Raw genomic sequence first — 13,475 nt, forward strand, 5'->3', positions numbered from 1 at the left:
CGGATTTCCCTGCCTAGGATGGCTTCCCTTGGCAATCCTCAGGTCTCAGCCTTCCGAGTAGCTGGGATGACAGGCGTGAGCCACCAGTGCCCAGGTCAGACTTGGAATTTGAACCAAGCTGCTGTTAACACAGAGGCAGTGAGCAATCAACCAGAAGAGAGACTACTGCTGGGTCATCTGGCTGTTGTATTATCGCTGTGCAGACTAGAGTTCACTCAACCCAGCCTCCTTCAAGGCTTCCAAGACAATGCTGGGTGCCCTGAAGCTCAAGTCTGTCATCCTAGCTACACTGGAGGCTGAGATCTGAGGATTGCGGTTTGAAGCCAGCTCAGGCAGGAAAGTCCATGAGACTCTTATCTCCAATGAACCAGCAAAAAGCCAGAAGTGGTAGAATGGCTCAAGTGGTAGAGCACCAGCTTTGAGTGACAAACCTAAGGAACAGTTCCCAGGCCATGAGTTCAAGCTCCAGAACTGGTACACACACACACACACACACACACACACACACACACACACACACACACACACACACACACACACACACACATAAAAACTTCCAAGAAAGGCCCAGCCATGAGACTGAGCCAGAAGCACCTGTCTAGCCCACCCTGCCAAGGAAGAAAGGCAAGGGGTTGAGCAGAAGAGCCTGGAGCAGGCCAGGCCAGCCCCTGCCTGCGACTGGATACAAGGAAAAGAGACGGTTTGTTGTTGTTTTGCTTTGCTTTTTTTCTTTTTTTGCTGGTTCATTGGAGATCAGAGTCTCATAGACTTTTCTGCTTGGCCTGGCTTTAAACCGTAGCAAGTCGGGTTTATTTATACTTGTGTCTTATGTTTTTGTGAACTTGGGGCCTAGACACTGTCCTTTAGTTTTTTCTGTTCAAGGTTGGCACTCTACCACGTGAACCGTGGCTCCACTTCCAGCTTTTTGCTAGTTCATTAAAAATAATCATCTCAAAGCTATTCCTGTCCCAGCTGGCTGTGAACCCTGGTCCTCAGAACTCAGCCTCCTGAGGAGCTGGGGTGATGGGTATGAACCTCCACTGCCAGATTTGTAGGTCTGTTTATGGTCAGCTTGCAGATTCCCTGCCTCCATTAGTAGCCAAGTAGCATGTCAGGATTAGTGAAAGTATTTCCTCCATCCCAGTGGCTACCAGGAAGCTCCCTGCCTGAGAGAGGCAGGCTCAGGAGAGTGGGGACAGGACTCAGTTCTCTCTCTCTCTGGTGTTTAGCAAAGCTGGCTTAAGCAACAGGGAAGATTTTCATGTGAGTCTGTGCTTACCAAGAAAAGCCTCAGGCTGGGCGGCAGTGGCTCACACCTGTAATCCTAGCTACTCAGGAGGCTGAGATCTGAGGACTGCAGTTCAAAGCCAGCCTGGGCAGAAAAGTCTGTGAGACCCTTATCTCCAATGAACCACCAGAAAACCAGAAGTGGCACTGTGGCCCAAGTGGTAGAGTGCTTGCCTTGAGCTGAAGATATGAAGGACAGTGCCCAGGCCCAGAGTTCAAGGCCCACCACTGACCAAAAAAAAAAAAAAAGAAAGAAAAGAAAAGAAAGAAAATCTTTGACCACCTGGGGAAGGTAACAAGAGGGAGGCCCTGGGAGGAGGTCTGCACCTGGGGTACAAAAACAGGGGAGTCGCTTGGTTGCCGTGTGTGTGTGTGTGTGTGTGTGTGTGTGTGTGTGTGTGTGTGCGCGTGTGTGTGTGTGTGTGTGTGTGCGTGTGTGTGCGTGTGTGTGTGTGTGTGTGAGTGTGGGTGTGTGTGTAGGCCAGGGACTAGGTGTGTTGTGCATTCTAGACATAGCGGCCTTGGTTTTCCCCTTGCACACCTGAGTGCTAAATCAGACAAAAGGGAGCCTTAGAAAGTTTCCCACTGGGTGGCTCACACCTGTAATCCTAGCGATTTTAGGAGGCTGAAATCTGGAGGGTCGCTGTTTGAAGCCAGCCCAGGAAGGAAACATCTGTGAGACTCTGATCTCCAATGAACCACCAACAACCAAAAAAAAAGCCAAAAGTGGAGCTGCGGCTCAAGTGGTAGAGTGACAAAGTTCAGGGGATAGTGCCCAGGCCCTGAGTTCAAGCCCAGGATGGGGGGGTCAGCGCCGGCCTCTTCAGACCTCAGCCTCCTGAGTAGCTGGGATTACAGGGGTGAGCCACAGTGCCTGGCTCTAAACAGAGGCCGGTGTCCTCACACATGCCCGCCCCACCCCTGAGCGCGTGGCCAGCTGAGAGAGGGTGGGCTTGCTTTGCTGAGGCGCCCTCCTCCCCATGGGCTTCTCAGCCACACAGACCAGCTCAAACTGGTTCTACGGCCTGGGCAGAGGACTCCTGGCCAGCTAGGCCAGGAGGTGAAGGCGGATTTCCTGACCTCTCAAACCCAAGCCAGGCATGCCCTGTCTCTTCCCCAGGGCCAGATCGCACCCCGGAGCCTCAGGACCCCACCTCTCCCCTTTTGCTGGAAATCCTCGGAATCTAGAGGACACCTTCACTGGCCGTGGGCCAGGACCTCAGCCCTGGTGTGCAGGCAGGCTGGCTGCGGGGGTCACACCGCACCGAGACGGGGGTGAGGGGTGGACTGGGCTCACGGTGGGCAGGTCGGACCAGCCCAGGCCTCCACTCGTCCCTTCTCCCCAAGGCCCTGTGGCAGGGAGGGGTGGGACTGAGGCTGGCATCTGGATGCGGCTGCAGAGAGAGCGAGGAAGGGAGGGAGGGAGGGAGGAAGGGAGGGAGGGAGGGAGGGAGGGAGGGGCGGGCGCCATGCCATCCCTCCCCAGCAGAAGGCGCCGCAGGCTGGTGGAAGAGCTTTGAACCACGATCCTCTCGATCTCGGAGAGCTGGGATGACAGATATGAGCCACCGGCATCCACCCCGACCTGGAGGAACTTTCTAGAGAGATGATATCGAATGGCCTGAGGCGTCTGGTCCTTCAGCAGGCTCTGGGGCCCCAGCCCAGCGCCGCACGCACATGCGTGCACACAGACACACACACACGTGCACACACGCATGTGCCGCGCGCGCACACTTCCAGCCCGGGGACTCTGCGCCGCCTCCGCTGCCTGGTGCGGGAAACTGAGGCTCTGGACAGCCACGACCCCTGCGCGCGGGGACCCCGGCCGCGCCCGCCTCCCGCGCCCGCCTGGTCGGGTCCCGGGGACGCCGAGCTCCGCCGGCGCCGCTGCGCTACCGGGCGCGGCCACAAGATGGCGCATCGCAACAACGAATGGGCGAGCAGCGCTGGGTAAGGATCAAGCCTGGAGCAGAGGCATCTCCGCGGATGTGGGGGGGGGGCTTCTCCTGCTAGTTTTGCACCCCGATTCTGGCCGATGTAAAACAGGGGTGAGCTGCACAGCTGGCCGGGTCCTCAGTCTCAGCCACCCCATCAGATTCTGGGGTGCATCTGGGGTGCTTAGTGAGGATGCATGGAAAAGTGCACCCCCAAAACCTTGGGGGGTAAAGAAGACTGGCTTACCAGATATATGGCCTGCCCTCCCCCCCCCCACACTGGCCCTGAGCTTGGTTTTTGGTGGGGTTTTTTTGCTCAAGGTTGTGGTGCTCTACCACTTGAACCACAGCTACACTCCTGGATTTTGCTGGTTCACTCAGAGATAAAGAGTCTCGGGGATTTTCCTGTGTTTGATGATTTCTGGTGCTATAAGCAGATCCACACCACCAAGTTTGTGACTTTATAGAAGGTAGGAACTCTTTTTTTTTTTCTTTTTTGGTACTGGGGATGGAACCCAGAACGTTGCACAGGTAGGAACTTCTTTTGTCCCGTTTTGCACAACTAGGGGGAGGGGGATTGGTGTGTGCTTCCTCACTGCAGGATAAGATGATGTGTTAAGTGTCTTCTTTGGTTGTTGTTGGTGGTGGTGGTCGTGGGACTTGAACTCTGGGCCTGGGCGCTGTCCCTCAGCTCTTCAGCTCAAAGCTAGAGCTCTACCACTTGAACCACAGCACCACTTCCAGTTTTCTGGTGGTTAATTGGAGATAAGAGTCTCAGGGACTTTTCCTGCCCTGGGCTGGCTTTGAACCTCAGTCCTCAGATCTCAGCCTCCTGAGTAGCTAGGATTACAGGCATGAGTCACGGGTGCTAGGCTATATTAAGTGTCTTGAGGACACCGAATCAAAAATAATCACAGAAGCCAGGCATGGTACAACCTATTCACAAAGCCTGAGAATCAGGAGTTTGAAGGCCACCCTGGCTACACAGTCAGAATCTGAGTGGAAAAAGCAAACACACAAGCAATCAACCTAACAAATAGAGCCCAACACCACTGCCTCACACCTGTCATCCAGGCCCCTCAGGAGGCTGAGATCTGGAGGATCATGGTTCAAAGCCAGTCTGGGACAGGACAGTCCATGAGACTTTGATCTCCACTGAACCACCAAAAAGCCAGAAGTGGAGCTGTGGATCAAGTGGGAGAGCACTAGTCTTGAGCAACAAAACAAACAAAAACGAGAGCACAGGCCCTGAGTTCAAGCCCAGTAAGCAGCACAAATAAATACAAACACACCACCACAACAAAAATATATTTACTGTTTTCCAATAAAAGCACAGATGAAAAGAAATAATTCACACTCATTCAATCAAATGCACAGGTCACTATTTTAGACAGGGTCTCTCTCTGGGCCCGCCCAACTAAACCAAACCCCCCCCCCTCCCCACTAGTGTTCTTATGGTGAAATTAGCAGACGGAGACACTGCCAAGGACACCTTCCAAAAACAAAACAAAACAGTTTCAACTTGGGGCAGGGGGAGGGGGAAGGGGGAAGGAAGTCCTTCTGGTTTAACCCTTTGTGAGCAAAGTGAGTTTGAAACAGTATGCCTCAGCTGGGCATCGTGGCTCAAGCAGGTAATCCTATCTACTCAGGAGGCTAAGACCTGAAGAATGAGGTTCAAGGCCATCCTGGACAGGAAAAGTCTGTGAAATTCTTATCTCCAGCGAGCCAGCAAAAAGCCGGAAAGAGGGGCATGGCTCAAATGGTAGAGCGCCAGCTGTGAGCAAAAAAGTTCAGGGACGGCACCCAAGCCCTGAGTTCAAGCCCCCATCCTGGCGCACGCACACATACCACAACTGCAAATTGTAGACTAAGAGAATATCCCACTGTGAAACTGGGTTTTATTAGATGGCTCAGTCTGGCACTGGATGGCTGAACTCAAGTGATGTTCCTGCCTCGGCCTAAGTAGCTGGGACCACAGGCCTGTACCACTGTACCTGGCCGTACACACTAGATCCCTTTGTACTTTTGTCTTTTGCCCCGCAACTTACACATTGTGGTTAGAGCACACCGGGGAAAGCGTTTTCAGGACACCACGTTTTTGTTTTGAGTTTTGGGTGCCAGGTACTCTCTTCCCTTAGTTCCGTGGCTCCATGCTGGCACTCCTCCACTACAACCAACATGCCACACTTCCGACAGATTCATTGGAGATTAAGGGGCTAAAAGACTTTGTGACCTGGGCTCGCCTCAAACTGTGATCCTCCGACCTCAGCCTCCTGAAGAGCTGGGATTACAGGTGTGAGCCACAAGCACCCGGCCTAGAAAATACAGTTTTTAAAAATGAAGTTGGGAGTGGTGGACTTACACAGGAAGATCACTTGAACCCGGGAATTAGAGGCCCGATATTTTAAGTAATGTTTAACCTAAATCTAGAGAAGAAAATTAAAAATACAATACACAAATATTATGATTTTGGTTTGTTTGTTTTTTCCTATGAAGAAGACAAGGCCCTAGGAAGAGGGAGGAGGCAGGATGGAGATAGCAGGGACCTTCGGTGCCTGCCATTAGTGTCACACGGCTCATGAGCAGGCCACTATCTTCCTCCAAGGACCCAAGACATCCCATGGTTGGGACGAGTGCGAATCAGCATGATTCTGGCTGCTTTTGACACTTTATTTTCAGTGTCAGTCCTGGGGCTTGCCCTCATGACCCGGGTGCTGTCCCTGAGCTTTTGTTGTGCTGAAGGCTGGCACTCTTACCAATTGAGCTACATCTCCACTTCCAAGTGTTGGTGTTTTGCCAGTTCCTTGGAGATAAGAGTCTCATGGATATTCTTGCCCAGGCTGGCCTCGAACCGCGATCCTCCAGATCTCAGCCTTCTGAGTAGTGTGACAGATGTGAACTGCCAGTGAGATTTCTAGAATCTACAGTGATCCTCCAGATCTCAGCCTCCTGAGTAGCTGGGATGACAGGTGTGAGCCACCAGCGCCCAGCTAGGCTGTGAGACTCTGGAAGGAATCAACACACCCTGCAAAAATCAAAAACAAAAACAACGGGGATGCGGTCCCGAGAGAGAACCAGACCTGGCCAGCTCAGCAGGAGAAGTGGACAATCCTTCCTGCCCCCGGGGATGATCACAGGCTCGTTAGGGCTCCAGCCCCCTGCAACACAAACCCCAGCTGGTCTCCTACACCCGCGCAGGATTAGAACTCAGCACCCAGGCTGATGAGGCAGCCGGCTAGTCCTCATAGCGAATCTCAGCCCGCAGCTCTTTGCTGACGTAGTTGACCACGAGGGCCAGCAGCTGCTGCTGGAGGGCCTCGCTGCCCAGGACCAGGGCTGTGAGCTGCACCGCGTCCGCCCAGTCCAGACCCCGCACGATGGCCTCCACCTCGGCAAACAGCCGCTGCTGCTCAGAGGCGGGCAGCTCCATCAAGATCTGCGGGACTGGCTTGAACTGGCCACTGGTCATCCAGGCTCCGAGAAGACCCCCGACGGCACCCCCTAGAAAACACAAAGGCCAGGGAGTCGGTAATGGGCAGACCCAAGGTTCCCACTCCAAGCCTCTTCATGTGAGCGAAAGGTTTAATGGTTTTGTTCCTGTTTTGTGCCAGTGCTGGGACTTGAACTCAGGGTGTGGGGCTGTCCCTGAGGGTTTTTGGTTTTGTTGGTTTCTTTCTGTTGTTGTTTTGCTCAAGGCTAGTGCTCTACTACTTGAGCCACAGCTCCACTTTTGGCTTTTGTGGTGGTTCCTTGGAGAGATTTTCACAGATTTTTCCTGCCCAGGCTGGCTTTGAACCATGATCCTCTCCCTCTCAGCCTCCTGAGTAGCTAGGATGACAGGCGTGAGCCAACGGTGCTCAGCTTAAGATGATGTATGGAAGCTGGTAGTGGCTCACAGCTCTCATCCTACCTACTCCAGAGGCTGAGATCTGAGGATCTGGGTTCAAAGCCAGTCAAGTAGGAAAGTCTGTGGGACTCTGATCACCAATCGATCAGTACAAGGCTACAAGTGGAGGTGTGGCTCAAGTGATAGAGCACTGGCCATGAGGATAAAAGCTATGGAGAGCATCCAGGCCCTGAGTTCAAACCCCAGGACGGGCACATGTGCACCCCAACAACCCCACCCCCACCCCAGACACACACACAGGCCAGACACTGTCTGCCACGAGGAACAGATCTGTATCTTTACAAATGCTTAACAACTTTAAAATACTGCCAATGAGATGCTGTACAAAGCTAAGGGAGGGAACAGCAAACAGAGAACTTTCACCATAGAAAATTCCAGCCCCCGTGACCTAATGGATGGAAGCTTTCAAGGTCAATGTTCCCCAGTGACGTGGTCCAGCGCCACGAGTCTGAAGGAATGACACAGAGAAACCCAGGACCCACGCAATTCCTCCCAGCACGGTGGGTCCCGTCTAATCAGGCACACACAAGGGATTCTGTAAAACACCTGCTCAAACCAGGCACTGATAGCTCATGCCTCACATCCTAGCTACTCAGGAGGCTGAGATCTAGAGGATGGTGGTTTGAAGCCTGCCTGGGCAGGAAAGTTCGTGAGACTCTAGAATCTCCCATGAACCTCCCAAAAATCACAAGTGGAGGTGTGGCTCAACTGGCAGAACAGCAACCTTGAATGAAAAAAATGAAAGGACAGTGCCCAGGACCTGAGTTCAAATCCTAGTACCAGCACACACACACACACACACACACACACACACACACACACACACACACACACACACACACACACACACACACAGAATAGCTGCTTGCCAACTGGACTCAGAAGACAAGCAATGTGGGCTGGTCCTGTGCCTCATGCCTGCAATCCAAGCCAATCAGGTTAGAGGATCACAGGCCAAGGCCAACCAGGCAAAAACATGAGACCTTATCTGAAAAAAAAGAACAAAACCAAAAACTGACCAAAAAAATACTACAACAAAAAATGACAGGAGATGTGGCTCATGTGGTAAAAGACCTTCTTTGCAAACACAACTCTATGACTTCAAACTCCAGGACTGCCAAAACTGAAAGTGCTCCCTCCCTCCCTCCCTCTACGCCCCCCCCTCCCACTCTCTGAAACAAAGGAACACCCGTATGCAGGGAAAATGGCTAATTTACATACTTGACTGAGTCTCTCTCCCTCCCGCCCCCCCTCCCCTTCCCAGGACATCCATGAAACACTTAGAGCCAACAAGGGTTAAACTCTTTTTGTGGGGGAGGGGAAGGGGTGTGTTGGTGATCAACTCAGGTCCTGGGCACTGTTCCCAAGCTCTTTTGCTCAAGGCTAGTGCTTTACCACTTTGAACCACAGCTCCACTTCTGGTTTTCTGGTAGTTCAGAGTCTCAGAGACTTTCCTGCCCAGGTGGGCTTCAAACGAGATCCTTAGATCTCAGCCTCCTGAGTAGCTAAGATGCCACCAGTGCCTGGCAAACTCTTGTGCACTAGATCTTTAGAACATGACTGTTTGATTTACAGAAGCACTTACGGCCAAATTAAAAAAAAAAAAAATCACCGAGAATATCAACCTGCAAACGCCTCACTCTCCGTTTCTAGGTCAAATGCCACTGTCACCCAGGATCAGTGGTGGGACAAGGGTGGGGGGAGCCAAGGAAGTCTTGTGTCCCCACAAATGTCTTTTTTTTCTTTTGTGCTCTCCTGGGGTTTGAACTCAGGGCGTGAATGCTGTTCCTGAGCCTTTTTGCTCAAGGCTGGAGCTCTACCAATTGAGCCACAGCTCCACTTCCAACTTTTCGATTGTTCATTGGAGATAAGAGTCTTACAGACTTTTCTGCCGGGGGGTGGCTTCGAACCCTGATTCTCTAGATCTCAGCCTCCTAAACAGATGAGATTTACAGGTCCGAGCCACAGGTACCCTGCTTCAAAGACTGTTTTTCAATCACTACCGCCCCCAGACAGTATGTCTACAAAATAGTCACACTTACCAACAGCCAGTCCTGGGGGCCCACCAACCAGGCCACCAACAAAGGCCACAGCCCCTGTGACCAGGGCGCCCTTCCCAGAATGCTTCACGGCAGCCTGCATCTTCCTCTCCTCGGAGATGGAGCAGAGCAGCTGCATGACGTCTTGGACCACGATGGGCATACCGACCAACCTATGGAAAAAGTACAGGGGAGAAAATGCAAATGAGCTTGGGGTGTGGGCGTTTCCACCCAATGGCTGCACTTCTACAGTGTGGAGGGCGGGACTCCATCCTTTTCTGCAGAGATGCAGGCCAACCCTAGCCATGAGAGCAGAGGGCATCACGGGAAATATTCATGAATGGGATAATTCACAAAGCAAAGCCTCAGACAGGAGAGAGTTTTTCTCTGCCTTCCAATTAATTTCCAACTTATTAAAGATTATAGACCCATCTTGGGCCATTCTCTTACATCTTGCTTCTTCCCTTCCTTGTCTTTCTTTTTTGTGCTGGTAGTGGGGCTCGAACTCAGCGCCTCACCTTCTCTCTTGGCTTTTCTGCTCAAGGATGGTGCTCTACTACTCAAGCCACACCTACACTTCTGGTTTTTCAGCGATTCCTTGGAGACTCAGGGATTTTTTTTTTCCTAGCCTCAAACTATGATCCTCAGGTCTCTGCCTCTTGAGTAGCTGGGATTCCAGGCTTCCACCAGATCCCCTGGCTCATCAGCAGACCTTTCCATTGGTTCCAGCAACCTTCAGCCTATGCCAGGCCTGGCGGAGAGCAGCAAGCCTCAGCGGTGTCTAGGGCAGTAAGGACTCTTGGAGTGCCCTGGCACTTGCCTGTTATGGGGGCCCTGGGCAGATAAACTATGGCAAGAAGATGCTTGGAAGAATGAGGTCAAGTTGTATGGAGAGAGAGCAATGGGGGAGTGTGGGCATTACAGATTCTCAGCAATGCCCACCACTGGGGTTCTTGAGCAACTGCTATAAGAAGGCCATATTATTCCACTCTTGGACATTGGAGTCAGAGACAAGATAAGCCAGAAAAGTGGTTAAAAGAAACCAAAGGAATTCCAGGTGGTTGGGAGGAGTAGCTCACGCCTGTAATCCCAGCTGCTCAGGAGGCTGAGATCTGAGGAGTACGTTCAAGGCCAGCCTGGGCAGGAACAGTGGTTTAACTGATCAATCTTGAATTAAAAAGTTAAGGCTCAGGAGGCTGGGAAGGTGGCTCAGTGGTAGAGCGCTTGCCTTGCATGCATGAGGCCCTGGGTTCAATTCCTCAGCACCACATAAGCAGAAAAAGCCGGAAGTGGCGCTGTGGCTCAAGTGGTAGAGTGCTAGCCTTGAGCTGAAGAGCTCTGTCCAGTGCCCCAGGCCCAGAGTTCAGGGCCCATGGCCGACCCAAAAAAAAAAAAAAAAGTTAAGGCTCAAGCTGGGAATGTGGCTTAGTGGTAGAGTGCTTGTCTAGCATGCATGAAGCCCTGGGTTCCATTCCTTAGTACCAAATAGTCACTCAAGTGGTAGAGTGCTAGCCTTGAGCAAAAGAAGGTCAGGGACAGTGGCCAGGCCCTGAGTTCAAGCCCCAGGACTGTCACAAAAAAAAAAAAAAAAGAAATGAAAGGAAAGAAAAAGAAAACTAAGGCTCTGAGTTCAAGTTCCCAATACCAGCAAAAACATAAAGAAAAAACAAAAGTAAAATAAACAGCAGAGCCGGTTCTGCTCCTTAGAGCTGGGGTGGGGGAGGGGAGGCCTTCCTCTTCCTCCTTCCTCCTCCTCAGATCACTATGTTGGGGCGCTTGTTAAAGGGATGGGATAGAGAAACTGGTGTATGGGGGAAACTGTATTGACCAAGCACGTTTGGTCGTGCAAGCATTTGTGTGTATTTTTGTGTCAGTACTGGGACTCGAACTCAGGGCCTGAGTGCTGTCCTTGAGCCTTTTCACTCAAGCTACAGCCTCCTCTTCACACCTTTTCTTTTTGTTTTTTGCTAGTTTATTGGAAATGAGAGTTTCACAGACTTTCCTGCCCAGGCTGGCTTTGAACCAGGATCCTCAGGGCTCAGCCAGCCTCCTGAGTACCTGGGGTGACAGTGTGAGCCCTGCACCCGGCTCACGTCCCCTTCTTTTTTCCTTCTTTCTTTTCTTTCTTTCCTTCTTTTTGTCTCTTTCTTTTTCTTTCTCACCCTTCCTTCCTTCCTTCCCTTCTTTTTAACACTATCAGAGATGAAGCCCACTATTAAATGGGTGTGATCGCCAGCACTGCTCAATAGACAAATAGACAATTTCATGAGAGCAGGCTCTCCCTGGCTGCGGTCCTCAGCGCTTTCTGCGTCTGGGAATTTGCACAGCTTCGGTCCTGGGCTTGAGCACACTCCTGCGTGTGCACAGGATGCAGACCCGCCCGGCTTGGGCCGCAGGCTGCGTTTCACTGCCTGAGTCAGGGCCAGGGCCAGCCACACAGCACGGCTGGCTTTCTGCTGCTGAGCTGGAGATGGGCGTCTACTGACTGTTCCTGCCCTTGGGGGGGCGGGGGGGCTGGCTTTGGACCGCGATCCTCCGGATCTCACACGCCTGAGTCCCTCGGTTCCCGGCTGGCCTTGCTCTCCTGGGTAGCGCCAGTGCGGGGCTGGCCAGGGCTGACCCCCGCCCCGGCCCAGCCGCCCATGGCCCCCGCCCCGCGTGTCCCGGCCCCCACCCCGCAGCCATCCTCGTGTCCCCAGTTCTTTAAACGCAGCTGCCGCGCCCCCCAGCTCACTTCATCCACCTCCCAGCTCTAACCCCCCCGAGGTGGGGTCCCCCCCCGCCGGCGGTGCGCGTGCGCGCGGGCCTGGGCGTCGGCCTCGGGGTGCGCTCCCCGCGGTCCGCACTCGCTCTCCGGGGTGACGAAGCCTCTGGGCGCCTCAGTTTCTCCCAGCCGCGTCCCGGGCCCCGGGAGGCGCGCGTGCGTCCCAGGTCGGCCCGCCCCGCCCCCGAGCCGCCCCGTTACCTGCTCTCCCGGCTGCCCCGGCGCCGAGCCCGCGGAGCCTCAGGCCGCGGACCCCGATCCCGGTCCCGGTCCCGTCCCGGTCCCCGGAGCCTTAACCCGGATTCCCCGCGCGCAGGCCCCGCCCTCCCGCCTTCCGGCTCCGGTGCCTTCCGGGTCGGGCGCTGCCCGCCCGCCCCTGCCCTCCCCCCGCCCCTGCCCCCCTCCTCCCACCCCTCCTGCCACCCCGCCCCCTGCCCCCGCCGCCCCTGCCCTCCCCTGCCCCGCACCCCTCTCCCGCCCCGCACCCCTCTCCCCCCGCCGTGCACCCCTCCCCCTGCCCTCCCCACCCCTGCCCCCCTCCTGCCACCCCGCCCCCTGCCCCCGCCGCCCCCCCCCGCCCGCCCCTCGCCACCGCGCTGGGCCCCGATCTGGGACGGGAGCTCGTCTCGCCGCTCGGCGAACTATGGGGTCCCCACCCCGGACAGCACCCCCGGGCGCACGGACCCCGCGCCCTCGCCCAGCGCGCCGGGGCGCCCGGGGCTGGAGCCAGGCCTGCGGACACCCCAGGCTGGCCTCGAACCAGCTCCAACCTGGAAGATGCTTCCAGAAGCGTTCCCAAGGACCTTGGCACTGAGCGAGCCAAGCACGCCGAGATTTGGCCAAGGGTCGGGGAGGGAATGCCCAGGGCCACCGCGCAGGGAAGGCCCGCGTGTCACCTCTGCGGACGCGGCTGGGCACCGGGCACCCGGAGGACACGGAGCCCGGGTTGAGCCGGGCAGCCGGGGCTCGCGCTGCGGTCCCAGCTAGAGCTCCCGTGGCTGCCGCGCAGTGACCGCGCTACGGAGCCCGAACTCTGGGGCTGGGGCTCGGATGACTTCCCAGGGCCAAAGTTCACGGCTGGAGCCAAGAACAAACCGCCCAGGGCTTCGTCTCCGCGCCAGGGCGCGCGCCCGGGCGCCCGGGGCCCTGCGCACGGCGCCCTCTGGCGTCCGGTCTAGGAACTGCGCCGCCCGACCGCCGGGTCCTCAACCTGGCAAGTTGGGTACCAAAAGGCCGCGGAGGGATGCTGACCCGGAAGGAGCATCAGAGTGGAAGAGGAGATGAGCTGTTCACCACGGGCCGGAGGCTCCTCCCCGTGAAGCTCCTCCCCCTCGAAGCTCCTCCCACTGGAACCCTCCCCCACCCCTCTACAGTACAGCCACTGGTTTGTGGCACTTATTTATCAGTGAGTGACTTTGGGAATGTTTTTCAATGTCGTGCCTCAGTTTCCTCCTCTGGGAAGACACATTACATTGTTCATCTCATAGGCTTATTCTCAGGACTGAAGTAATGTGAGCTGGGCGATCGGATTGCCTGGTGGCTCA

At 54.9% G+C, this 13,475-nt stretch overlaps 1 protein-coding gene across 3 annotated transcripts; it reads right to left on the reverse strand.

Moving 5' to 3' along the window:
* Positions 1 to 4,514: 4,514 nt before the first annotated feature.
* LOC138811034 (protein C19orf12) lies at positions 4,515 to 13,034 on the reverse strand. 3 transcript variants are annotated; one of them, XM_069998519.1, is made up of 3 exons: positions 12,828 to 13,034; positions 9,171 to 9,340; positions 4,515 to 6,722 (listed from the first exon to the last, which is right to left on the reverse strand). In XM_069998519.1, exons 2-3 carry the CDS (start codon positions 9,328 to 9,330, stop codon positions 6,457 to 6,459), a joined length of 426 nt encoding a protein of 141 aa, XP_069854620.1. In that variant the 5' UTR covers positions 9,331 to 9,340; positions 12,828 to 13,034; the 3' UTR covers positions 4,515 to 6,456. The 3 variants fall into 3 exon arrangements, with proteins under 3 accessions (XP_069854620.1, XP_069854621.1, XP_069854619.1); XM_069998520.1 differs by lacking the exon at positions 12,828 to 13,034 and adding an exon at positions 12,702 to 12,796; XM_069998518.1 differs by lacking the exon at positions 12,828 to 13,034 and adding an exon at positions 12,133 to 12,226.
* Between the last annotated feature and the right edge of the window lie 441 nt (positions 13,035 to 13,475).

Source organism: Dipodomys merriami, unplaced genomic scaffold (assembly GCF_024711535.1).
Source record: "Dipodomys merriami isolate MVZ:Mamm:240054 unplaced genomic scaffold, mDipMer1.0.p SCAF_52, whole genome shotgun sequence".
Taxonomy (NCBI): domain Eukaryota; kingdom Metazoa; phylum Chordata; class Mammalia; order Rodentia; family Heteromyidae; genus Dipodomys; species Dipodomys merriami.